This window comes from Hemitrygon akajei, chromosome 4 (assembly GCF_048418815.1).
Source record: "Hemitrygon akajei chromosome 4, sHemAka1.3, whole genome shotgun sequence".
Lineage (NCBI taxonomy): Eukaryota > Metazoa > Chordata > Chondrichthyes > Myliobatiformes > Dasyatidae > Hemitrygon > Hemitrygon akajei.
In genome coordinates, this window is record NC_133127.1 from 193,536,135 (window position 1) to 193,562,017 (window position 25,883).

General features: G+C 46.3%; 1 protein-coding gene across 4 annotated transcripts in view; it reads left to right on the forward strand.

Annotated features, from left to right (window-relative positions):
- Window positions 1-25,883, forward strand: part of LOC140727066 (glycerophosphodiester phosphodiesterase domain-containing protein 5-like) — a 271,585-nt gene that overhangs the window by 83,778 nt on the left and 161,924 nt on the right. For all 4 annotated transcript variants that reach the window (XM_073044292.1, XM_073044291.1, XM_073044294.1 and 1 more), the window contains one exon: window positions 16,284-16,454. In XM_073044292.1, the coding sequence (XP_072900393.1) occupies window positions 16,338-16,454 (117 nt within the window). In that variant the 5' untranslated portion in view covers window positions 16,284-16,337. The remainder of the gene's footprint in view (window positions 1-16,283; window positions 16,455-25,883) is intronic.

Genomic DNA, 25,883 nt, shown 5'->3' on the forward strand with positions numbered 1-25,883 from the left:
TTTTACTCTTTTCCATAGCCGCTGCCTGGCCTGCTGAGTTCCTCCAGCATCTTGTGTGTGTTGCAGTAGAAGGTAGACGGACTATTGCGATGGACTGACTAGTGTTCATGGCTCCCTGCAGTTACTCGCAGTCATGCGCAGAGCAGCTACCAAACCATGCAGATAGTTTCTATGACACCGGAGATTCTGTAGGTGCTGGATGCAGGAGCAACACATGGGGTGACCCGGAAGCATAGAGGTTAGCACAAAGCCTTCCCCTCGGGCTATCTGGTTTCAATTCCTGCTGCTGCCTGTAAGCAGTTTGTATGTTCTGCGTGGGTTTCCTCTGGGTGCTCTGGTTTCCTCCCACAGTCCAAAGACCTACCGGTTGGTAGGTTGATTGGTCATTGCAAATTGTTCCGTGAATAGGATTAAGTTGGAGGATTACTGGGTGGTGTGACTCAAAGGGCCAGTAGGGCCTATTATGCACTGAATCTCAATAAATAAATACACAAAAATGCTACAATGGGTAATCAAAACTGCCTGGCACAAAGGCACATCACTGCCATCAAAGGCTTACTGTATATACAGAAAGGTGCCAGAGAGGGGTCAGTAACATCATGAAGGATCCCACCCACCCTGCTCACAGACTGTTTGTCCCACTCCCATCAGGGAAGAGGTTATGTAGCATCCACACCAGGACTACCAGACCCAAAAACAGTTGCTTTCCCCAAGTAGTGAGGCTGATCAACACCTCCACCCACTAACCCACCCCCACCCACCACTACTTTATAATTTCCTGTCAGAGTCACCTGATGTACAGACACTCCTGTGCCTAGTGTCACTTTATAGACATACAATCTCTGTATATTAACTTGTGTACTTATTGTCTATTATTGTGTTCTTTATCTTTTTTTGTGCTCCATTGGATCTGGAGAACAATGACTTCATTCTCCTTTACACTTGTGTATGGAAATGACGTTGAACAGTCTTCAATCTTGAATCCAGCTGTTTGAGGATGTTTTCTGTAAAAATTGGTGAGGATCAACAGTGACATCCAAATTTCCTTGGCCCCCTGTGGAAATAGAGGTGCTGTTAGCCTACTGGAATTGTATGGAAGCAGGCCATTCGGCCCACTGAGCCTGTACTTGTCATTGACCACCACCTACTTAAAGCGTATGTTGATAGGGCGCCAAAGGTTAGGGGGAGAAGGCAGGAGTGTAGGATTGAGAGGGATAATTAGTCAGCCATGATGGAATGGCAGAGCAGACTCGATGGGCCAAATGGCCCAATTCTGCTCCTATATATTATGATATTGTGATCTTACAACAATTCTACATTAATCACATGTTTTTTTAAACCTCCTACATTTGCAACAACTCCCCCCAGTTTCTACCACTCATCCATACTACAGGAGCAACTGGCAGGATCCACTTAACCCACTGACCCTGTACGCCTTTGGGACGTGGGAGAAAACCCATGCACTCATCGGGAGCTCTCAAAGCATTGGTGTTGATGGAAGTGAAGCTGTGTTGTTCACTGGAGCTTATGGTCAGAGTGTTTATGTTCTCCCCATCTTTCTGTCTGTCTCTCTTTCTGTTTGATGCCTGTGTATGTGTCTATCTCTTCATCTCTGTCTCTTGCTTTCTCTCTCTTTTTCTGCATCTTTGTCTCCCTTTCTCCCTCCATCTCTCTCCCTTTCTCCCCTCCCCCTCTTCCTCTCCTCCTCCTTCTACCCCTCCCTCTCCCCTTCCTCTTCTTCTTACACTCTCTCCCTATCTCCCCCTCTGTGTGTATGTCTATCTCCCTCTCCCTCTGTCTGTATCTTGCATTCTTTCTCTCTCTCTTGCTCTTTACCTTTGTCTCTCTATCTCCCTCAATCTCTCTCCCTCCCCCTCTCCATCTTCCCTTCCCTCCTCTCCCTCCCCCTCCCTCCTCTACTTCCCCTCCCTCTCCCCTCTCTCTCCTCAATCTCACACACTCATTCTCTCTCTCTCCCCATCTATTTCCCTCTCTACCTCTTCTCTTTCTTCTCCCTTACTCCTTTCCTCCCCTCTCTCTCACACTCTCCCCTTTGCTCCCTCTATCTCTCTCCCCTCCTTCCCCCTCCCTCTCTCTTCCCCTCTCCCCCTCCCCCTCCTGTTTCAGATCATTTCAAAGTGAATGAGAGTGTGTTCCTGGATAACTCACCTGTCAGTAACTGTTGGACGTGACTGAATTTGTTTGTAGTAAGCATTCAGGAATGTTTGGTAGAAGGTGGGTGGAGAGAGAACAACTGTCACACCAGTGATAGATGTTGGGTCGATATTGATCGGAAGCTCCGAGTAGGTAAGGTGACCCACCTCGGAAATGTTCTCCGCTGTAGATGGGCGTCAGCTGCCAAGGCATAAAACTCAGTAATTCCTCACAGATCTTATTCTTCATCTCCACATCTTTCCCCACAAACTTCCAGCTCTCTCTCCCACTGTCTTCCTCTCTCTGTTGGATCCACTCTCTCTTCCAACTGTTTTCCCCGCCCCTCTGTCTGCCCCCAATCTCTCACCCTCTTTCCCTCTCTCTCTCTCCCTCTTTCATCTTCTCTCTCTGTCTGCCCCATTCTCTCTCCCTTCATGTCTGCCCCATTCTCTTTCTGTCTGTTCTAATACTTCTCTCCCTGTGTCTGCACCCCCTCCCCATCCCTCCCTCTGTCTACACCCACTACCCACCTCTCTCTACACCCACTGTCCACCTCTCTCTCTGTCTATACCCGCTGCCCACCTCTCTCCCTTCCTCTCTCTCTCTCTCTACACCCATTGTCCGCCTCTCTCTCCTCTCTCTCTGTGACTAAACCCACGGCCCACTGCTCTTTTCCCCTCTGTGAAAATCCCTTTTTCTCCCTCTGTGGCTGCCCACTTCCTCTCTGTTCCCCTGTCTGGATGGATGATCTTATGTCTCCTTATAGGGACAGGGGTCAGAGTTGGTGTGAAGCTACAGGCAGTGCCTGGGGGTGGGGGTGGGGGGGTTGCTTAGCGCGTTAGGAACGCTGACAAAGACAGGTTGCAATGTCATTGATCTTGGCAGCCTTCTCGATGACACGGATCGATGTGTGTACGTTTGTCTGCTGGGAAAGGTGGCTTTCCATCCAGGTCTGGGCTTCAAGGACAGAGTCGGCATAGAGAGTTCCCACCCTGGCTCTCACAGCCCCCCAGAGAGAGAGAGAGACACACACACACACACACACACACACACACACACACACACACACACACACACACACACACACACACACACACACACACACACACACACACACACACACACTAACATTTATGGCTCCACACCATTGTCTCCCCTTATCATCCGTCACCTTGACACATCCAATAACACAGCATGTACACAGAAATAGGCCATTCTGCTCAACTAGCTCATGCTATGCCTCACCAGAACTTACTTCCTCTTCCCTCATCACAATCTATCGGTGTCACCTTCTGTTCTCTCCCCACCTCCGATGTGTGTCCAATCTGCCTTCATATGGAGGCTGGTGACCAATGGTGTTCCACAGGATCTGTTCTGGGATTTTTATAAATTACTTGGATGAAGAAGTAAAAGAATGGATTAGTAAGTTTGCTGACAACACAAAAATTGGGGGTATCGTGGATAGTTTGGATGGTTATCAGAGCTTACATCATGACATTGCTAGGATGCAGAACTGGGCTGAGAAGTGGGAGATGGAGTTCAACTCAGACTAGTGTGAAGTGGTTCATTTCAGTAGGTCAAATTTGAAGACAGAATATAATATTAATAGTAAGACTCTTGGCAGTGTGGAGGATCAGAGGGATCTTGGGGTCCGAGTCCATAGGACACTCAAAGCTGCTGTGCAGGTTGACAGTGTAGTTAAGAAGGCGTACGGTGTGTTGGCATTCATCAACTGTGGGATTGAGTTCAAGAGCCGTGAGGTAATGTTACAGTTACATAAGACCCTGGTCAGACCCCACTTGGAGTACTGTGCTCAGTTCTGGTCACCTCACTACAGGAAGGATGTGGATACTAGAGAGAGAGTGCAGAGGAGATTTACAAGGATGTTGCCTGGATTGGAGGGTGTACTTTATGAGAATAGGTTGAATGAACTCGGCTTTTTCTCCTTGGAGCAATGGAGGATGAGAGGTGACCTGATAGAGGTGTATAAGATGATGAGGGCCATTGATCATGTGAATAGCCAGAGGCTTTTCCCCAGAGCTGAAATGATTAACATGAAGGGCATAGTTTTAAGGTGCATGGAAATAGGTACAAGGGGTTGTTAGAAGTAAATTTTCCACATAGAGAGTGGTGGGTGCGCGGAATGCACTACCAGCAACAGTTGTAGAGGTGGATACAATAGGGTCTTTTAAGAGACTCTTAGATAGGTACATGGAGCTTAGAAAAATAGAGGGCTATATGATAGCGAAATTCTAGACAGTTTCTAGTACAACATGGTCTGTACAACATTGTGGGCTGAAGGGCCTGTAATGTGTTGTAGATTTCTGTGTTCCTATGTTTCTATAAATGTATCGACACCGTCCACTCCCCTTGGGATTCAGCTCTACGTTCTCCTCACCCGCTGGGTGAAAAGAACTTCTCCTGAATCTCCCTGTGGTTTTTCTGAGAGACTGTCGATTACATACATAGACAGAGTTTACTCCAAGAACAGGCTCTTTACCCACTATGCTTGTGATGAAAATGGTGCTGAATTAAATGAAAATATCCCACCGTTTCCACATATTCATGCTTCTACTCCTTCCCTGGTTACCTGTTCCAGGCATCCATAAGACCATACTGTAAGATATAGGAGCAGAATTTGGCCAATCATCCCATGCATTCTGCCCCACCATTCCATCACGGCTGATCTGCACTCTGCAGTCACTTTACTAGATACACCAGTACCCCCGCTTGTTAATGCAAATATCTAATCTGCCAATCATGTGGCAGCAACTCAATGCCTAAAAGCACGCAGACATTGTTACGAGCTTTAGTTGCTGTTCAGACCAAATATCAGAATGGAGAAGAAATGTGACGTAAGAGACTTTGATTGTGAGTTGTTTGTTGGTGCCAGACGGGGTAGTTTGAGCATTTCAGAAACTGCGGATTTTCAAGCACAGCAGTCTCTAGAGCTTACGGAGAGTTTGAAATGGATGGGCTGTAACTGCAGAAGAGCATGAACATATACTCAGTAAGACAGGTATTTTCCCTATCGCTTTGTGTATAAAAGAAATTCCCCTCATATCTCCCTTTAATTTTTCTCTCTTTCAGCTCAGTGGGGAAAAGAAGACTGTGTGCTCTGTCCATGTGTCTGTGATGTAGTTTTATAAACTTCTGCCTGGTCTCTCCCCAGCCTCCAACACTCCAGAGTAAACATAACACAAGAGTCTTGATCTGAAATGTAGACTGTTCATTTCCCCCAACAAAGGCTGCCTGACCTGCTGAGTTTCCCCAGTGCTTTTTGTGTCTCGCTTGACAGGGATGTTGTGAGGAATGAAGGGCCTGAGAGCAGTTAAGCAGGCTAGGACTTCTTTCCCTTGGAGTGTAGGAGAAGATTCAGATCCATTTATTTATCTCATCTACATCGAAACATACAGAGAAAGGCATCATTTGCATGAACCTCCAACACAACCTAAGTGCCGCCACGTTCTGGCACCAACATAGCTTGCTCATTATGTTCAGCAGAACAACACAAACAGCAGGGCCTGTGCTGTGCTGGAGTTAGTTCTCTGTGACTCTGTGACAAACATCAACAGAAAACAAACCCCTTTCCTCACTCCCACCCACTCAGAGTAAGTTTATTATTAAAGTAACTGTATATCACTACCTTGAGATTCATTTTCTTGCAGGCATTTACAAGAAAGTAAAGAACTACAATAGAATTTATGAAAAAAAAACTTAAAAATCTGACAGAGCAATGTGTAAAAGAAGACAAATTGTGCAAAGAATAAAAAGAAGTGAATAACTAATATTGAGAACTTCATAGTTAAAAGTAGATTTATTATAAAGCATAAGACCAAAGACGTAGGAGTGGAATCAGGCCATTTGGCCCATCGAATCTGCTACACCATTTCATAATGGCTGACCCACTTCCTTCTCAACTCCATTCTCCTGCCTTCATAGACCATTATCAAAGTATGTATACCATATGAAACCTCGGGATTATCTTCTTGCAGGCGGCCACAAAACAAAGAAACACCATAGAAACGGCGAGAAAAGCCCCCACAGCACAAAGACTGACAAACATCAATTTGCAAAAACAGAACAAGTCATGCAAACAATATAACAAGTGAATAAAGAACCACTTGAGTTGTAAAGAACTTGAAGGTGAGCCTGCAGGTTGTAGAGTCAGTTGAGTGTCAAGGTGAATGAAGTTATCCACATTTACACAATACGAAGGGTGATCTTACAGGTGTATAAAATCATAAAGAGGCATAAGATCATAAACACGAGAAAATCTGCTAATGCTGGAAACCAGAAGCAACGCACACAAAATGTTTGAGGAACTCAGCTGTTACTGTGGCTCCAAGCCTTTCCTTACTCATGGGTTCAGTGAGAGATCTGTCCTTTCTGAGTGCCTGCTTTCAGTCTAACATTGGGCAATATTTTATCAGTGACCTATCTGGCTTCAGTTCTGGGATATCTGAGATAAAGCAGTGACCGTCCCCTGTCGCAGCCGAGTTGGAGACGAAGTGTCTGTGTGTAACTAGTTGACCAGTGAACGTCTGATCATTCATTTTACAACTTACCCCACATGTGACATCACTCACCTCAACACTGAATAGATCATTAAACAAGACCTATGGAGTCATTTTCAAAGGCTCTACAACTCATGTTCTTAGTATTATTTATTTCTTTGATGTTATGGTGTTCACTGAGCTTGGAAATGTTGAGGTGACATCCTCAGTGCGCAGTTATTGGTGTGACTGGGAGTGTTCATGCTTATATAGTGCCCCCGCCGTTCACTTGCCTCGGCCCTGATTGACTATTGCTTCAGTTGACCTTTGAATTCTATTGGCTCATGTTGCTTTGGCACTTAGGGGTTCATAGTTGGCATCTATTTTGATATGCTTGTTTATGGAGTTTGCAGAAGAGAACCACGCTTCTAAAACTTCTCAAGCCTGCTTCATGTTTGCGGTGTCCCAGTTAAAGTTAAATAAACCCCAGTTAAAATAAACGGCATCTACTAACCCCAGAGTCAAAGAAACAAACGGGGAGTGGGGGGAGCACTCCTAGAGAGAAACACGGAATAACTGCGCATTGAGGATGTCACCCCGACTGGTGATGAAAAGTCTGGAAGCTAATTGCCAAGCTCGGCAAACACCACAACATCAAACGCCTCAACGCAAAATAACAATCTTTAGCACCATCCTTAATTATTTATTTATAATAGTTTTTTTGTGTTTTCAATGTTTGTCTTTTGCGCATTGGTTGTTTATCAGTCTTTGTGTCCCAGTTTTTCATTGATTCTGTTGTGTTTCTTTGTTCTACTGCAAATGCCTGCAAGAAAATTAACCTCAGGGTAGGGGTGTGGTGACACGTACTTGAACCAGTGCAGAGAACTTCACTCGCCGCAACACTGAAATGTTCCCACAGTCTATGGACTCCTCATCTCATGTTCTTGATATGTGTTGTTTATTTATTTAATATAATTTTGTTCCTTTAGTCCTCTTTGCATTTGCACAGATTGTTTTCTTTCCACTCTGCTTGTCTGTCTTGTGTGCATTTTGTTCATTGATTCTGCTGTGTTTCTTTGTATTTTCTGTGAATTCCCACAAGGAAGTGAATCTTGGGGAGGTGTATAGTGTTTGTTCATTTGTCGTATGTCGTGGGCGATAATGGTCTCTTGACCATGATTGTTCTTGGGCAGAGTTTCCTACAGAAGTGGTTTGCCATTTCCTTCTTCTGGGCAGTGTCTTTACACGAGGGGTGACCCCAGCCGTTATCAATACTCTTCAGAGATTGTCTGCCTGGCGTCAGTGGTCTCAAAACCAGGATTTGTGATCTGCACCGACTGCTCATACGACCATCCACCACCTGCTCCTGTGGCTTCGTGTGACCCTGATCTGGGGGGCGGGGGGGGGGGGTGTTGCTGAGCAGGTGCTACACTTAGCCCAAGAATGACCTGTAAGCTAGTGGAGGGAAAGAGCACCTTATGTATCCCCAACTATATGGTACTTGTATAATACTTTGTGTCCTCCCTCTATCTCTCTCTCTGTTGGGTGTGTGGGGTGTCCATTTAGAGTTAGTACCTCTGGTGAAATGGCTTGTCATGTCCTCATTTGCCTGTCAGCCCCATCTGACACTCAGGTCTCATCTGTGGCTCCAAGTAGTGGACGCAGCCCAGTCCATCACAGGTAAAGTCCTCTCCACCATTAATCACATCTACAAGGAGCACTGCCACAGTTAAAGCATCATCCAACATCAAGGAAACCCCACCACTCAGGCCATGCTCTCTTCTCGCTACTACCATCAGGAAGGAGGTCCAGTAACCTTAGGTCCTACACCACCAGGTTCAAGAACAGTTATTACTCTTCAATCATCAGGCTCCTGAACCAGCGTGGATAACTTCACTCATCCCAACTTGGACTCCCTTTCAAGGGCTCTTCATCTCATGTTCTCAGTGTTACCTATTTATTTTTTATTTGCACAATACTCCAGCTTATCATACTCAACAACCATTTAATATTCTTACTGACAGCTGGGTAGAAGCTGCCCTTGAGCCTGGTGGTACAGGTTTTCTGCCCTATGGGAGAGGGGAGAAGACAGAATGTCTGGGGCGGGTGGGATCTATGATTGTGCTGGCTTTACTGAGGGAGCGAGAAGTGCAGACAGAGTCCATGGAGAGGAGGCTGCTTTCCATGATGTGCTGAGCTGTATCCGCAACTCTCTGCAGTTTCTTGCAGTCATGGACAGAGCAATTAACTTATCAAGTTATCGTGTACCTCGATAGGATGATTTGATGAGAATGGATACGATTCAATGGAGACATTCCAAACTTCTTTAGCCTCCAGAGGAAGTAGAGGTGATGAGAAACTTTCCTGGGTGAAGTGGCAGATGGAACACGGAGTGGGAAGCGTATGGTCATGGTGGAAGGAATAAAGGTGTAGAATCAGAAATTGGAATTGCAAAGGGATTTGAGAATTTCATCAATGACATCTTCAATAGACAATGCCTCAAGAAGGTGGCATCCATCATTAAGGACCCTTACCACTCCAGACATGCCCCTTTCTCATTGCTGCTATCAGGGAGAAGTACAGGAGCCTGAAGGCACACACTCAATGTTAAAGGAACAATTTCTTCCCCTCTGCCATCAGATTTCTGAATGGACATTGAACCCATGAACACTACCTAATTTTTTGGTCTCTTTTTGCATTACTTATTTAGTTTTAATATATTTCGTATTGTAACTTTAGTCATTTTAAAGTATTTCACTGTACTGCTGCTGCAAAGCAACAAATTTCACGACGCGCCAATGATAACATATCTGATTCTGAAAAATCAGTCAAGATTAAATGACGGAACAGACTGGATGGACTAAATTCCCTAATTCTGCTCCCATGTCATATAGTTTTAAATATAATTACAAGAATTACAAGAACATATTTTGCTCTTCATTTAAAGTCAGTTGTTTTTCTCTGTGCTGAAGGTGAAAGAGAGTGGGAGATCCATCTTGGTATCCATGCCAACATTCTCCTTCCAGCTCATTAGGAAACCCCTTCCTCTCCCCTCACCTCCAATAAATCTCCTCGGGCTTTCGAGTGGGTAGTATTTCACCTTGTGTTTTATGCCTTGGTGAATGTTTAATCACCGCTGTGTGTGCACCATGACTTCAGTGAAAACAATGGGCCAGACAACAGGAAGTTTGATACTGGCTCCAAGTTATCACATCAATCAGGTCTTTGGCCTGCCCACATCCCCACAGGCCTGTATTATTGAGCAGTCAAGCAGTCAAATGACTCTCAGTAGAGTCTCCTGCCTAGCAACAAGCTTCACTTTGTGTGCTGGGAATAATTACCTCTCGGAAAGCACGCTTTGGTTAAAAGTTCCAAATCTCTAGGCCTGCCTCTTCAGAGCCTTAAAGGAAGCTTCAGACTAACACCACCCCATGCGTCAATGCTATCCCCTAAGTCTGCACTAGTATGGGATTTACCTGTTCATGTGGGGGTGGCATGGTAGTGCAGATGTTAGCACAGTGCTTTACAGTGCAGGCGTCCCAGGTTCAATTCCCACCGCTGCTGTAAGGAGTTTGTACGTTCTCCCTGTGGGTTTCCTCCGGCATGGTAGGTTAATTGGCCATTGTAAATTGTCCTGTGATTAGGCTAGGATTAAGTTGGGGGATTGCTGGATACCATGGCTCGAAGGGCCAGAAGGGTCTACTCCACACTGTACCTTAATAAATAAATTGGTTAATCATACATTGAAAATAAATCATACATTCTGAGGGAGAGTGAAAGCCTTTTGCTTGCTGTTCATACAGATCACTTCATTACAACTGAGTATTGAGACACGGTAGAGTAGCAGTTAGCGTAACGCTTTGCAGCATCAGCAATTGTGATCGGGTTTCATTCCTGTCACTGTCTCTTTACGTTCTCCTTGTGACAGCGTAGGCTTCCTCCCACATCCCAAAGATGTACGGGTTAGGGTTAGTAAGTTGTGGACATGCTATGGTGGCACCGGAAACGTGTTGACACTTGCGGGCTGCCCCCAGCACACTCCTCGCTGGTTTGATTTGACGCAAGGCATGCATTTCACTGCATGTTTTAACATACGTGTAACAAATCTCTACTGCCCATTACACCACTAGTGTTTAGAGCAGCAATGAAAGTCCTCCATCTCTAGCAGTGTTCCTTCATCATGTCAGTAGCTCAGTTTTCACCACGGTCAGTCATGCAAGTTCTGGTTTGAGACCCAGGAATACCATTGCACTCAGATATGTAAGTATTCTTCATTTCTGTTTTTCCAGTCAGGGTTTTTAGCCCTGAGCTGAATCCCCAAACCTGGAGAATCGGTGGATCACTCTTAGTCTGGCCTCTACCCTTTGACCTGTTTGGCATGGATGACCCTACCAAAAACCAAAGCATAGCATACCAAGACTCCAGCCAACATGGCTCTCCTGGTCATTCAGGCACACAAGCCTCCAAAGCCAATGACAAGGTTGTGGTCTTCATGGAGGATGTGACAAATAAAGCTAATATTTATCTTTATCTCTTTTCCCTTTAACAATAACAGAAAGCATACTGGTTCCTCCCACTTACAAAGACATACAGGTTGATAGGTTAATTGGGCACATGGGTGTAATTGGGCTTTTTGTGCCAGAAGGGCCTGTTATAGTACCGCATCTCTAAATAAAAAAAATCTCGAACTCTGGTCTCGTACTGTGCCTTTTGCAAACACAGATATCTCACCTTCTCTCATGATATTAAAATCATTATTAATTATTCAGTAAATGGCAGGACCCTAGGGAGCAGTGGTGCACGGCAGGGTATTTGCACATGTCCATACTCTCTGAAAGTGTCCGCACAGCAGGATAGGGTGTGAAATGAGGCGTTTTGTACACTTGCCTTCATCAAGACTGTTTAATGTCATTTCCAGTACACAAGTGTAAAGGAGAACAAAATAGTTGTTGCTCCGGATCCGATACAGCACAAAAAAAAACACAGTAAGATAAGGAACACAATAGCAAAATAAACACAATAAATATAAATACCTAAGATAGCTTATATACACTGATTGATTGTATGTCCATAATGTGACAGTAGGCAGAGAGTGTCTGTATGAAAGGTGACTCTGACAGGAAATGATAAGTAGTGGTGGTTGGGGGTGTGGAGGGGTGGGTGAGTGGGTGGTTGGGGGTGTGGAGGGGTCGGTGAGTGGGTGGTTGGGGTGTGGAGGGGTGGGTGAGTGGGTGGTTGGGGGTGTGGAGGGGTGGGTTAGTGGGTGGTTGGGGGTGTGGAGGGGTCGGTGAGTGGGTGGTTGGGGGTGTGGAGGGGTGGGTTAGTGGGTGGTTGGGGGTGTGGTGAGGTAGGTGAGTGGGTGGTTGGGGGTGTGGAGGGGTCGGTGAGTGGGTGGTTGGGGGTGTGGAGGGGTGGGTGAGTGGGTGTTTGGGGGTGTGGAGGGGTGGGTGAGTGGGTGGTTGGGGGTGTGGAGGGGTGGGTTAGTGGGTGGTTGGGGGTGTGGAGGGGTGGGTTAGTGGGTGTTTGGGGGTGTGGAGGGGCGGGTGAGTGGGTGGTTGGGGGTGTGGTGAGGTGGGTGAGTGGGTGGTTGGGGGTGTGGGGGGTGGGTTAGTGGGTGGTTGGGGGTATGGAGGGGTGGGTGAGTGGGTGGTTGGGGGTGTGGTGAGGTGGGTGAGTGGGTGGTTGGGGGTGTGGGGGGTGGGTTAGTGGGTGGTTGGGGGTATGGAGGGGTGGGTGAGTGGGTGGTTGGGGGTGGAGGGGTAGGTGAGTGGGTGGTTGAGGGTATGGAGGGGTGGGTGAGTGGGTGGTTGGGGGTGTGGAGGGGTCGGTGAGTGGGTGGTTGGGGGTATGGAGGAGTGGGTGAGTGGGTGGTTGGGGGTGTGGAGGGGTGGGTTAGTGGGTGGTTGGGGGTGTGGAGGGGTCGGTGAGTGGGTGGTTGGGGGTGTGGAGGGGTGGGTGAGTGGGTGTTTGGGGGTGTGGAGAGGTGGGTGAGTGGGTGGTTGGGGGTGTGGAGGAGTGGGTTAGTGGGTGGTTGGGGGTATGGAGGGGTGGGTGAGTGGGTGGTTGGGGGTGTGGAGGGGTCGGTGAGTGGGTGGTTGGGGGTGTGGAGGGGTAGGTGAGTGGGTGGTTGAGGGTATGGAGGGGTGGGTTAGTGGGTGGTTGGGGGTGTGGTGAGGTGGGTGAGTGGGTGGTTGGGGGTGTGGGGGGTGGGTTAGTGGGTGGTTGGGGGTATGGAGGGGTGGGTGAGTGGGTGGTTGGGGGAGTGGAGGGGTAGGTGAGTGGGTGGTTGGGGGTGTGGATGGGTAGGTGAGTGTGTGGTTGGGGGTGTGGAGGGGTGGGTGAGTGGGTGGTTGGGGGTGTGGAGGGGTGGGTTAGTGGGTGGTTGGGGGTGTGGAGGGGTCGGTGAGTGGGTGGTTGGGGGTGTGGAGGGGTGGGTTAGTGGGTGGTTGGGGGTGTGGAGGGGTGGGTGAGTGGGTGGTTGAGGGTATGGAGGGGCGGGTGAGTGGGTGGTTGGGGGTGTGGAGGGGTGGGTTAGTGGGTGGAGGTGTTGATCAGCCTTACTGCTTGGGGAAAGTAACTGTTTTTGAGTCTGGTGGTCCTGGTGTGGATGCTTTGTAGCCTCCTCCCTGATGGGAGTGGGACCAACAGTCCATGAGCAGGGTGGGTGGGATCTTTCATGATGTTACTGGCCCTTTTCCAGAACCTTTCTGTATACGTGTCCTTGATGGTGGTTAGGCTGGTGCCAGTGATGCGTTGGGTGGTTTTGACTACCTGAACTGTTTCCCCTCCACAGATACAGTCTGGCCTGCTGATTGCGTTTGTTTCAGATTTCTAGAGTCTACTGTTTTTCTTCAGTTCACAACTGGCGCTGCTTCCTGTTCTTATCTTACATTTTTCTAACACAATAAACAAACCTTCTGTTGACAGATGGTATCTAAACTCAGCTCTCTCCCTTCCTGACTGACAATGCAGTCCTTCCCAGCATTACATACACAAAATGCTGGAGGAACTCAGCAGGTCAGGCAACGTCTATGGAAATGAATAAACAGTCAACGTTTCTGGCTGAGAGCCTTCTTCAGGCTAAGACCGTTCAACAGGCTTCCAACAGTTCCTGATGAAGGGTCTTGGTCTGAAACACTGACTGTTTATTTCTCGCCATAGATGCTCTCTGGTCTGTTGTTGTGCTGCTGTAGGTTTCTAGCATCTTTTGTTTATGATTTGCTTTCTGAGAATATACTTCTTTAAAATTGATCTTATGTGATTGAGCTTGTTTTTGTCTCTGTCTACAGTGTACATACAATCTATGGCCACTTTATCAAGTACCTCCTGGATCTAATCAAGTGGCCACTGAGTGTATGCTTGTGGTCTTCTGCTGTTGTAGCCCATCCTCTTCAAGGTTCTAAATGCTGTGCATTCAGAGATGCTCTTCCGCACACCACTGTTGTAACCCGTCGTTATTTTGGTTACTGTCACCTCCCTGTCAGCTTGAACCAGCCTGGCCATTCACATCTGACCTCTCTCATTAACAAGGCATTTTTGCCCACAGAACTGCCACTCACTGGGTATTTTACCTTTGTGTTTTGCACCATTCTCTGTAAACTCTAGAGACTGTTGTGAAAATCCCTGGTGGTCAGCAATTTCTGAGCTACTCAAACCTCCCCATCTGGCACCAACAATCATTCCATAGTCAACGTCACTTAGTTTGCATTTCTTCCCCATTCTGATGTTTGGTCTGAACAACAACTGAAACTCTTGACCATGTCTGCATACTTTTATGCATGGAGTTGCTGCCACATGATTGGGTGATTATATATTTGCATTAATGAGCAGATGTATAGGTATACTTCAATAAAGTGGCCACAGAGTATGTATACAGACACAGAGAAGTGATTCAACTAGGCTAGAGCTCAAAACACAGCCAGTACTCATTAAATTTTTTATCTTGTAAAATATCTGTAGTAACATATACTTGCTGTCAAACCACGCAGAGAGGAATTTGGACGGGTGACTAAACAAAGGAATATTTTAGGGAGTGCCTTAAGTAAGACTGCAGTAATTGTAAAATACTTTGGTGAGGCCCCACTTGGAGTATTGTGTGTAGTTGTGGTCACCCCATTACAGGAAGGATTTGGAGGCTTTGAAGAGGTCACAGAAGAGGTTCACCAGGATGCTGCCTGGATTAGAAGGTATGAACTACAAGGAGAGGTTGGACAAACTTGGGTTGTTTTCTCTGAAGATCTGATAGAACTTTATAAAATTTATGAAGGTAGAGATAGGTGGACAGCCTGAATCTTTTTCCCAGAGAAGAAAGGTCCGATACCGAAGGGCATGAATTTGAGATGAGAAAGGAAAGTTTATGGGAGATGTGCGGAGCGAGTTATTTAGCAGAGAGGTTGGAGGGTACCTGGAATGGACTTCCGTGGATAATGGTGGAAGTAGATAAGATTAATGGAATTTAAGAAGCTGGTAGATAGACACATAAATGTGCAGGAAATGGAGGAATATGGATCATGTGTAAGCAGAAAAGAATTAGGTTAATTTGTCATTGTAGTTGGCCAAGTCATCGAGGGCCAAAGGGCCTGTTCCATGATCTAAGAATTGGATGCAGGGAAAACCCATTCATCACCTCTCAGTATCGCTGACGCTGACTCCCAGATGGACATTAACTCTGACTCCCAGATGGACACTAACTCCATCTCCCAGATGGCCAATAACTCCAATTCCCATAGTTAAATTACATAAGTAGTGCAAAAATAGAAAAGAAAGTAGTGAGGTAGTGTTCGTGGGTTCAATGTCCAATCAAAAATCAGATGGCAGAGGGGAAGAAGCTGTTCCTAAATCATTGAGTGTCTTTAGGCTTCTTTACCTCCTTCCTGATGGTAGGAATGAAAACAAGGCATGGCCTGGGTGATGGGGGTCCTTAATGATGGATGCCACCTTTTTGAGGCATTGCTCCTTGAAAATGTCCGAGATGCTATGAAGGCTGATGCCCATGATGGAGCTGATTAACTTTACATCTCTGTGTGGCTTATTTTGATTTTGTGCTGTAGCCCCCAAACCCTCCCATACCAGCTGGTGATGCAACCAATTAGTATGTCGTCCATGGTACATCTGTAGAAACTCTTTGTTTTTGGAGACATATCAAATCTTCTTAAACTCCTACTGAAATATAGTCACTGTCGTGCCCTCTGTGTAGCTGCATTGATATGCTGGGTCCTGTTTAGATCCTCAGAGATATTGACATTCAGGAATTTGAAATTGCTCACTCTTTCCAATTCTGATCCCTCTATGCGGACAGGTGTGTGTTCCCTCAACTTACCCTTTCTCCAGTTTACAATCAGTTCTTTGATCTTACTGATGTTGAGTTCAAGAATTAGACCCATATTTGAGACAATTTCTGGTCAGCATTATCCACGAGTACTTTTTATTAAAATGGCAGAATTTAAAGTCAACGGTCACTGTTTTGGGATTTGGATTCGCCAGTGAATTAGTGGTCTGAGCTCCTGGTCAAGTAACATAACCACTGCTCCACCTCTTGATTCTGTTCTGTGATGGGTTGATGTGAATCTGGAGGGTTTATAAAGACTTTTTTTTGTTCCCGTCAGATTTAATGTGATGTGTTTGCTTTTTCAGGAGTCAAGTGACCTGATGGCTTGTTGAGGTCTTCTCCAGCGGCATTGAAGGAGCATGGTAAAACACCAACCACTTCAGTACTACGAGCCCCAGCTATGCTTATCCTTCCTCACGGGGATCTATGGGTGCAGGTGGAAGCGATACCAGCGATCACATGACAGTACCACCAAGGTCAGTGTTGGCCACCACGTCCAATAATGTTGGTCTTTCAAAATTGTTGATGTGTGCAGAGGTTGTGACTGGAAACCAAGATCCAAGTTGAACCCTGCTGCTGAAATGGTAAACTGGTTTATTATTATCACATATACTGAGGTAAAAAGTTATCAAATTGGTTTATTATTTTCACACCTACTGAAGCAAAAATTCGTAAACCTGCTTATTGTCATGTACTGAGATAAAAATTAGTAAATTGATTTATTGTCATGGACGGAGGTAAATTGCTAAATTGATTTATGATTGTTACAGTGGCTGAGGTAAAAATGAGTAAACTGGATTTTATTGTCACATGTACTGAGGTAAACGTTGTTAATTTGGTTTATTGTTACAGCTTCTGAGGTGAAATTGGTAAATTGATTCGTTATTGTTACAGCTACTGAGGTAAAAATTGCTAAATGGGTTTATTATTGTCACAGTTAGTGAGGTGAAAGTTAGTAAATTGGTTTATTGTGGTTACATGTGATTTGTGGTTGTCCATTGTGTCTGACGATGACAGGAAAGCTGGGAGAGCTTTGAAAGTGGAAAAGCTGCTACATCACGGGCAGTTCCACTCTCTCGACCTCAGAAGTCCAGGTCCAGTGGTACAAACAAGTGTCACAAACTGGGTCTTCCTTGGTTGCAGTGGATGACCATGACACCTTCTGTGCCTTGACATGCCCTTCGCTCTCCACAAAGAATTGCAGTACCACTTTCCTGGCCATTGGATCGCACTGGGGATCTCATATTTCTGAGGGAAAAAATCGGTAAATTGGCTTATTGTCACATGTACCAAGGTGGAGTGAAACACTTGTCTTGCATACTATTATATAAATCAATTCATTACATTCACAATGGTGCACTGAGGTGGTACAAGGGTAAACGTAAACAGAATGCAGAGTACAGTGTTACAGAGAAAGTGCAGTGCAGGAGATAATAAGGTGCAAGGTCGTGGCGAAGTAGACTGAGGTCACGAGTGCATCTTATCGTAGTAGGAAACCGTTCAATAGTCTGGTAACAGTGGGATAGAAGTTGTCCTTGAGCCTGGTGGTATGTGCTTTCTGGCTTTCTGGAGGAGAGAGAATGTCTGGCGTGGGATTCATGATTATGTTGGCTGTTTTACTGAGGTAGTGAGAAGTACACTCAGAGCCCATGGAGGGGAGGCTGGTTTCTGATCCACGACTCTCTACAGTTTCTTGTTGCCGTCCCAAGCCGCGGTGCATCTGGGTAGGCTGCATCGGTAAAAATTGACGCAGGTCATTTGGGACATAGCCTTCTAAGGAGGTAGAAGCCCCGGGCTGCTTCCTTGCCTGTGGTGAACATTACGTCTCCGCAATCTTATCTTGTCCGCAGCTCGACGCCTTGCCATAAATACATGTCACTAGCACAGTGCTGTTTGTGGGATCCTGCTGTGTATTGGTTCTGGTGACAGCAATTTAACGTTGGTGTCTGCAAGGTGTACTGGGATGTCTCGTTGCCTCACTGCCAAGTTATATTTTCAGTGTTAGCTGCAAGTTCATGTCATTGAAGTGATTTATTTAGAACATAGAACTATCCAGCACAGTACAGTCTCTTTAACTGAGTCCACGATCTATTTAACCTTCCCCTCCCACATAGCCCTCCCACATATTTTACTTTCATCTATGTGCATATCTAAGTGTCTCTTAATTGTCCCTAATGCATTTGCCTCTACCACCACCCTTGGCAGCGAGTTCAAATGCATCAGCCACTCTGTAAAGAAATGGCCTTTGATATTGCCCCCCCCCCCCATATTTTCCTCCAATCACTTCAAAATCCTGGTAAAAAAAATTTCCTTTCCCCTCTCCTCTTCTTCTTTTCCTCACCCTGACCTCTTACCTCTCCTCACCTGCCCATCACTTCCTCCTGGGTCTTCCCCTCCTTCCCTTTCTCCTGTGCTCAACTCTCTTCTCCTATCAGATTCCTTCATCTCCAGCCCTTTACTTTTCCTATCCAACTGGCTTCACCTATCACCTTCTAGCCAGCCTCCTTCTCCCCCACCCACCACCACCCTTTTATTCTGGCATCTTTCCCCTTCCTTTCCAGTCCTGATGAAGGGTCTCAGCACGAAATGTCAACTGTTTATTCATTTCCATAGTTGCTGCCTGATCTGCTGAGTTCTTGCAGCATTTTGCGTGTGTTGCTTTAAAATTATGCCCTCTTGTAAGCCATTTCCACCCTGGAAAAAGACACTGGCTATCCGCTCTACCTATGCCTCTTATTATCTTCTACACCTCTGTCAAATCAGCTCTCATTTTCTTCACTCCCTTGAGAAAAGCCCGAGCTCGCTCAACCTATCCTCATAAGACTTGCTCTCCAATCCAGGCAGCACCCTGGTAAATCTCCTCAGCGCCCTCTCTAAAGCTTCCATTTCTTTCCCATAATGAGGTGACTAGAACTGAACACAAATATATAACCATATATATATAACCATATATAACAATCACAGCACGGAAACAGGCCATTCCGGCCCTCCTAGTCCGTGCCGAACTCTTAATCTCACCTAGTCCCACCTACCCGCACTCAGCCCATAACCCTCCACTCCTTTCCTATCCATATACCTATCCAATTTTACCTTAAATGACACAACTGATCTGGCCTCTACTACTTCTACAGGAAGCTCATTCCACACAGCTATCACTCTCTGAGTAAAGAAATACCCCCTCGTGTTTCCCTTAAACTTTTGCCCCCTAACTCTCAAATCATGTCCTCTCGTTTGAATCTCCCCTACTCTCAATGGAAACAGCCTATTCACGTCAACTCTATCTATCCCTCTCAACATTTTAAATACCTCGATCAAATCCCCCCTCAACCTTCTACGCTCCAATGAATAGAGACCTAACTTGTTCAACCTTTCTCTGTAACTTAAGTGCTGAAACCCTGGTAACATCCTAGTAAATCGTCTCTGCACTCTCTCTAATTTATTGATATCTTTCCTATAATTCGGTGACCAGAACTGTACACAATATTCCAAATTTGGCCTTACCAATGCCTTGTACAATTTTAACATTACATCCCAACTTCTGTACTCAATGCTCTGATTTATAAAGGCCAGCGTTCCAAAAGCCTTCTTCACCACCCTATCAACATGAGACTCCACCTTCAGGGAACTATGCACTGTTATTCCTAGATCTCTCTGTTCCACTGCATTCCTCAATGCCCTACCATTTACCCTGTATGTTCTATTTGGATTATTCCTGCCAAAATGTAGAACCTCACACTTCTCAGCATTAAACTCCATCTGCCAACGTTCAGCCCATTCTTCTAACCGGCATAAATCTCCCTGCAAGCTTTGAAAACCCACCTCATTATCCACAACACCTCCTACCTTAGTATCATCAGCATACTTACTAATCCAATTTACCACCCCATCATCCAGATCATTTATGTATATTACAAACAACATTGGGCCCAAAACAGATCCCTGAGGCACCCCGCTAGTCACCGGCCTCCATCCCGATAAACAATTATCCACCACTACTCTCTGGCATCTCCCATCTAGCCACTGTTGAATCCATTTTATTACTCCAGCACTAATACCTAACGACTGAACCTTCTTAACTAACCTTCCATGTGGAACTTTGTCAAAGGCCTTGCTGAAGTCCATATAGACTACATCCACTGCCTTACCCTCGTCAACATTCCTCGTAACTACTTCAAAAAATTCAATAAGGTTTGTCAAGTGTCAAATCTCCAAGTGAGGGCTGAACCATAGTTTTAAAGAGCTGCAACATTGCCTTGAGGCACTTGAACTCAATCTCCTGACTAATGAAGGCCTATACGCATTCTTAACCACCCTGTCAATTTTGACTTGATCCCAAGATCCCTCTATTCCTCCATACTGCTAAGAATCCTGCCATTAACCCTCTATTCTGCCTTTAGGTTCGACCTTCCAAAGTGAATCACTTCACACTTTTCCGTACTGAACTGCACCTGCCACTTCTCAGCCCAGCTCTGCATCCTGTCAATGGCCCTTTGTAACCTACAGCAACTTCCTTTGCTATCCACAGCACCACCGACATTTGTGGCATCTGCAAACTCACTAATCCACCCTTCTACTTCCTCACCCATTATTTGTAGATATCACAAAGAACAGGGATCCCTGTGGAACAGCAGTGGTCAATGACCAGTGTCATCCTTAAGCTGTGATGATAGCTGGTTTGTAAGTGTAGGCTCCTTCACCCGAATTGTTGCCACTTCTATCAACATTACCCAGGCAGTAGTTTTATGCCACCTTTGTCCCTTGCTGTGACTGGTTGGACCTCTTAAAGATTAGTTTTAAGTGGCACATGCATCTCAGATATTGAAAACATACAGTGAACTGTGTGGTTTGCATCAGCACCAAACACAGTTCAAGGATTGACATGATCCACTACCTGTTTTCCTTCTCCCTTTTCCATCTCTCTCATTCTCTCTCTCCCCCTCCCTCTCTCTCGTCCATCTTCCACATTTCCCCTCCCTCTCTCCCACCTCTACATCTCTCACCCTCCGCCTATTCCCCTCTTCCTCTCTCCTCCATTCCCTCTCCTTGCCTTTTCTCCAACCTCCCCTCTCTCTTCCACCTCCCCCTCCCTATCCCACTTCCCCCTCTCCTACCTACTGCTCTCCCTCCCCTCTCTCCCACTTCCCCTCTTCCTGCTCCACTTCTCTCCCTCTCACTATCCCCTCCCTCTCTCTGCTCTTCCCTGCTCTCTTCCTTCCTTTCCCATCCTCTTCTGTCTCCGTCTCCCCCAGCTCCCATTACCCTCTTTGGCCTCATCTCTGCCTTCCCCTCCCTCTCTGTGCCTCCCTGCCTCCCCTCTTCAATTTGCTTCCACGTTCTGGTTCTTTGCTGTGCTCTTTCCCTCCTCCCTGCTGGCCGCTCTCTGCCCCTTGATGTATCTGGTAGCTGGGTCATCCCCTTCTGCTCCCCTCACTCTCTGCCCCCCTCCCTCCTGCCTACACTATATCTGTCCATGGTGAGTACAGTCCATGCCTGTGTCCCACTCCTGCACACTCCTTCAGTCTCCCGTATGTGCACACTACCCCCTCCTGGCCCTCCATCTTACCTGCCCCCCTCCCCTCAATGTTCTGTGCCTTCCCCTCTCCCGAAACCACTTTTCACTCGGTGCATTTGTTAGTAATCATTTTGAGAGGACTAGAATATAAAAGTAAGGATGTAATACTGAGTCACTTAAGGCATTAGACAGATTGCACTTGGAGTATAGTGAGCAATTTTGGGCACCTTATCTAAGAAAAGATGTGCTGACGTTGGAGAGGGTCCCAACAAGGTTCTCAAGAACGATCCCAGAATGAAATGGTTAAATATGAGGAGCGTTTGATGGCTGTGGGTCTGTACTTGCTGGAGTTTAGAAGAATGGGAGGGGGGAAATATCATTGAAATGTTGAATATGGAAAGGCCTAGATGGAGTGGATGTGGAGAGGATGTTTCCTCTGGTAGGGGAATCTAGGACCAGAGGGCTCAGACTCAGAATAAAGAACAGAGATGAGAAGGAATTTCTTTAACTGGTAAATTCTTTGCCATAAACCGCTGCGGAGGCCAAGTCTTTGGGTATGTTTAAACCAGAGGTTGATAGGTTTTTGAGTTGTCAGGGCGTCAAAGTTACAGGGAGAAGGCAGGACAATGGGCTTGAGAGGGATAATAAATCAGACATGATGGAATGGGCCAAGTGGCCCAATTATGCTCCTATTTCTGATAGTCTTTTGCAGCTTACATAGCAGGCAGAAACGATCGTCAGTGTAGAGCGTCTGTGCTGTTTATTTTCCCAGTTGGTTCCAAATGGGATCCTGGAAGTGAGTGGGACACTTTGAGGGATCCCAGGAGTATAACAGTTATGACATAGTCTGCAATCAGAGTCTGGTGCTTGGTGCGTGCCGAAAGCATGTTTTTCACTGTACCAGTCCTTTTATCTCTTCCACCTATCACCTGCCAGCTTCTTAATTCATTCCACCCTCCTTTCCCTCACCTATCACCTGCCAGCTTCTTAATTCATTCCACCCTCCTTTCCCTCACCTATCACCTGCCAGCTTCTTAATTCATTCCACCCTCCTTTCCCTCACCTATCACCTGCCAGCTTGTACTCATCCTCCTCTCCCTATCACCTTATTCTGGCTTCTGCTCCCTTCCTTTCGAAGATTATTTATGATCACAGTACACGACCCTGAGGTTCATGCTCCCGCAAGCAGCCACGAAACAAAGGAACACAGCGGAACTCGTTCAAAGAAAACAACAAACACCCAACACGCGGAACAGGGCTAATGGTGAAAAACAAGCGAATAACACACCGAGCCAGCAAACAATGCTACTGCGGGCAACATTCTCCAGACGGTCCACAAAACTGTTTCTTTCACTTCTTTTACATCTTTTTCTTTTAAATGTGGCTCTGGTATTGTTGGAGCCTGTGATCTACCATTTATGGTGTGCTTGCGGGCCGACTGAGCAATCTGATGGTTTACTGTCTCTGAGAAGGTTCCGGGAGGCGAGCGGCCTTGAGGCCGAGAAGAGATGGCGTGCAAGTCCATCATCGACTCCATTTCTTGCCGATCTCATCAGGATTGAAAACATCGAGGCGAGTAAGTGCTCGGTGCCGTCTACAAGTCTCTCACGTGCTGCTGCTGCAGGGAGGTGTCTGTGTGTGGTGGTCTCTCTCTCCCTCAGTGCTGTTGGAGCATGGTGCTGGGTCAAGGTCTAGTCGATGGGGTTTGTCGTTTGGACTCTATTTCACATTACGATGTGTTTTCAGGTTTAAGGTCGCTCCTTTCTCTGTTACTATTTTTCTATGACTTTGAATTGAAGTAGCCTGCCTATAATGAACACTGAGGTGAACTGAATATGGACTTTTCATTATTGTATCTTATATTCTGTGTTTTTACTCGTCCTTTCATGTTGTTTATGCGATTTGTTTTTCTTTGTGTGTGTGGGGGGGGGAGGGTTTCATTTATTTTTCTTTGAACGGGTTCCATGGTTTTCTTTGTTTCGTGGCTGTATGTAGGAAAGATGAATCTCAGGGTTTTGTACTGCCCGCATACTTTGCTAATAAATGTACTTTGAATCCCTTGAATTCTTGAATGTTCAGCTTAGTTCAGTTCAGTTTAGTCTAGTGCTGTGTCGTTTGCTGACTGCAGGCCGCAGAACCAGTCCACCCCGATCAAATCGTGCAAGTTAGCAGAAGAGGAGTTAACCAGATCCTAGAAATGCATGTAACGTGAATCGCAGAGTCCTCCAAAAACGAGTCCACAGCCTCGATCGAACCTGGCCAAGACACAGGACTCCTGCACCTTCTTCCGGCAGCAGCAAGTGAGACAGGTTAAACGCAGGCAGACTGCACTGAACACCCGCTTGCCTTCCGCTCATCTTTGTTGATTTCATCATTTTAATCGGCAAGAAGTAATGAAGCTGATCGTCAATCGTGATCCTCCTTTAGGGCATATAGTCCACTCTCCACCTTGCCGAGTCCCCCCGGAGACAGACCTGATGAAGGGTCTTGGCCTGAAACATCAGCTGTTTATTCCTCTTCATAGATGCTGCTTGACCTGCTGAGTTGCTCTAGCATTTTGTGTCGGTTCTCTCTTGTAGTTTAGGTAACAAATTCCACCATAGTTTGACACAGCACAGATGCAGGCCCTTTGGCCCATCTCCATGTTACCCAGCGAGTTAGTCCTGTCTGTCCACATTTGGCCCATAGCCCTCTAAAGCTTTCCCATCCAAGGAGTATTCACAACAGGCCGACTGTTGCCGTTGGCTCCCCTCCCAGTCTGAGAAAGTGCTGGTTTTTCAACACGTGCTCTGACGGTGGTTTGTCAGTTTTACACTCCCTGCAAACTCTGAGGAGATTCACAATTCACAGGGCCGGGTGCCAATGAAGCTCAAAGCTCACAGAGATGAGCACTCAAGGTGAGGCCTGGAAGGGAGGACATAAACACTGTGTGCTTCCTGTACCTAATAAAGTGGCCACTGTGTATGCCTGTGGCCTTCTGCTGCGGTACCCATCCACTTCCAGGTTCGGCATGTTGTGCATTCAGAGATGCTCGTCTGCAACACTGTTGTAATGTGTGGTTATTGGAGATACTGTCACTTTGAGCCAGTCTGGCCATTCTCCTCCCTCATAAGGCATTTTCACCCTCAGAACTGCAGCTCACTAGATATTTGTTTATCACACCATTCTCTGTAAACCCTAGAGCAAGAACTCCCGGCCTTTTCTGTACCATGGACCCCTGCCATTAACCAAGGGATCCGTGGACTCCAGGTGGGGTGCCCCTGCTCTGGAGGCTGATTGTGTGGTAATCCCAGGAGATCAGCAGTCCGTGAGAGACTCAAAAGTTCAAAGTTCAAAGTAAATTTATTATCAAAGTACAAAGTGCCACTAGAAACAACTCTGAGATTCACAGTAAATACAAAGAAACACAATAGAATCAATTAAAAAATGGACATAAAGACAAACAACCAGTGTGCAAACAAATTAGAATTAGAATTTATTTAAGATCTTACATCCATCCCACAATGCGAGGGAGTAGAAATCTTTACGTTATGACTCCGTTGCAATGTACAGACATGTGAATTTAAAAGTGTAATGGCTTGTAGAAAGAAGCTGTCCCATAGCCTGTTTGGTCCTGGTTTTAATGCTGTGTGCCGTTTGCCAGACTGAAGCAGCTGAAACAGTTAATGGTTGGGGTGACTGGCGTTCCCGATGATCTTCCAAGCCTTCTTTATGCACCTGCTGCTATAAATGTCCTCAATGGAGGGAAGTTCACATCCACAGATGTGCTGGGCTGTCCGTACCACTCTCTACAGCGCCCAGTGATCAAGGTTGGTGCAGTTCCTGTACATGTGGTGATACAGCCAGTCAGGATGCTCTCAATGGTGCCCCTGCAGAAGGTCTTGAGGATCTGGGGGCTGATGCCGAACTTCTTCAGTTGCCTGAGGTGGAAGAGACGCTGTTGTGCTTTTTTTGCCACAAAGCCGGTGTGTACAGTCCAGGTGAGATTATCGGTGATGTGTATACCGAGGAACTTGAAACTACTCACCCTCTCAACTGCAGACCCTTTGATGCTGATCGGGGTGAGCCTGTCTCCATTCCTCCTGTTATCCACCATCAGCTCTTTTGTTTTTTGGACATTGAGGGAGAGGTTGTTATCCTGGCACCACTGTGTCAGGGTGTGAACCTCTCCTCTGTAGGCTGTCTCATCACCGCTAGAAATAAGGTCAATCAAAGTTTTGTCATTTGCGAATTTGATCATCAGATTGGAGCTGTGTGTGGCAGTGCAGTCGTGGTGTAAAGGGAGTAGAGAAGGGGACTCAGGACACAACTGGGGGGCATCTGTGTTAAGGGTCAGAGGGGCAGAGGTGAGGGAGCCCGTCCTTACCACCTGTTGACGATCCGATAGGAAGTC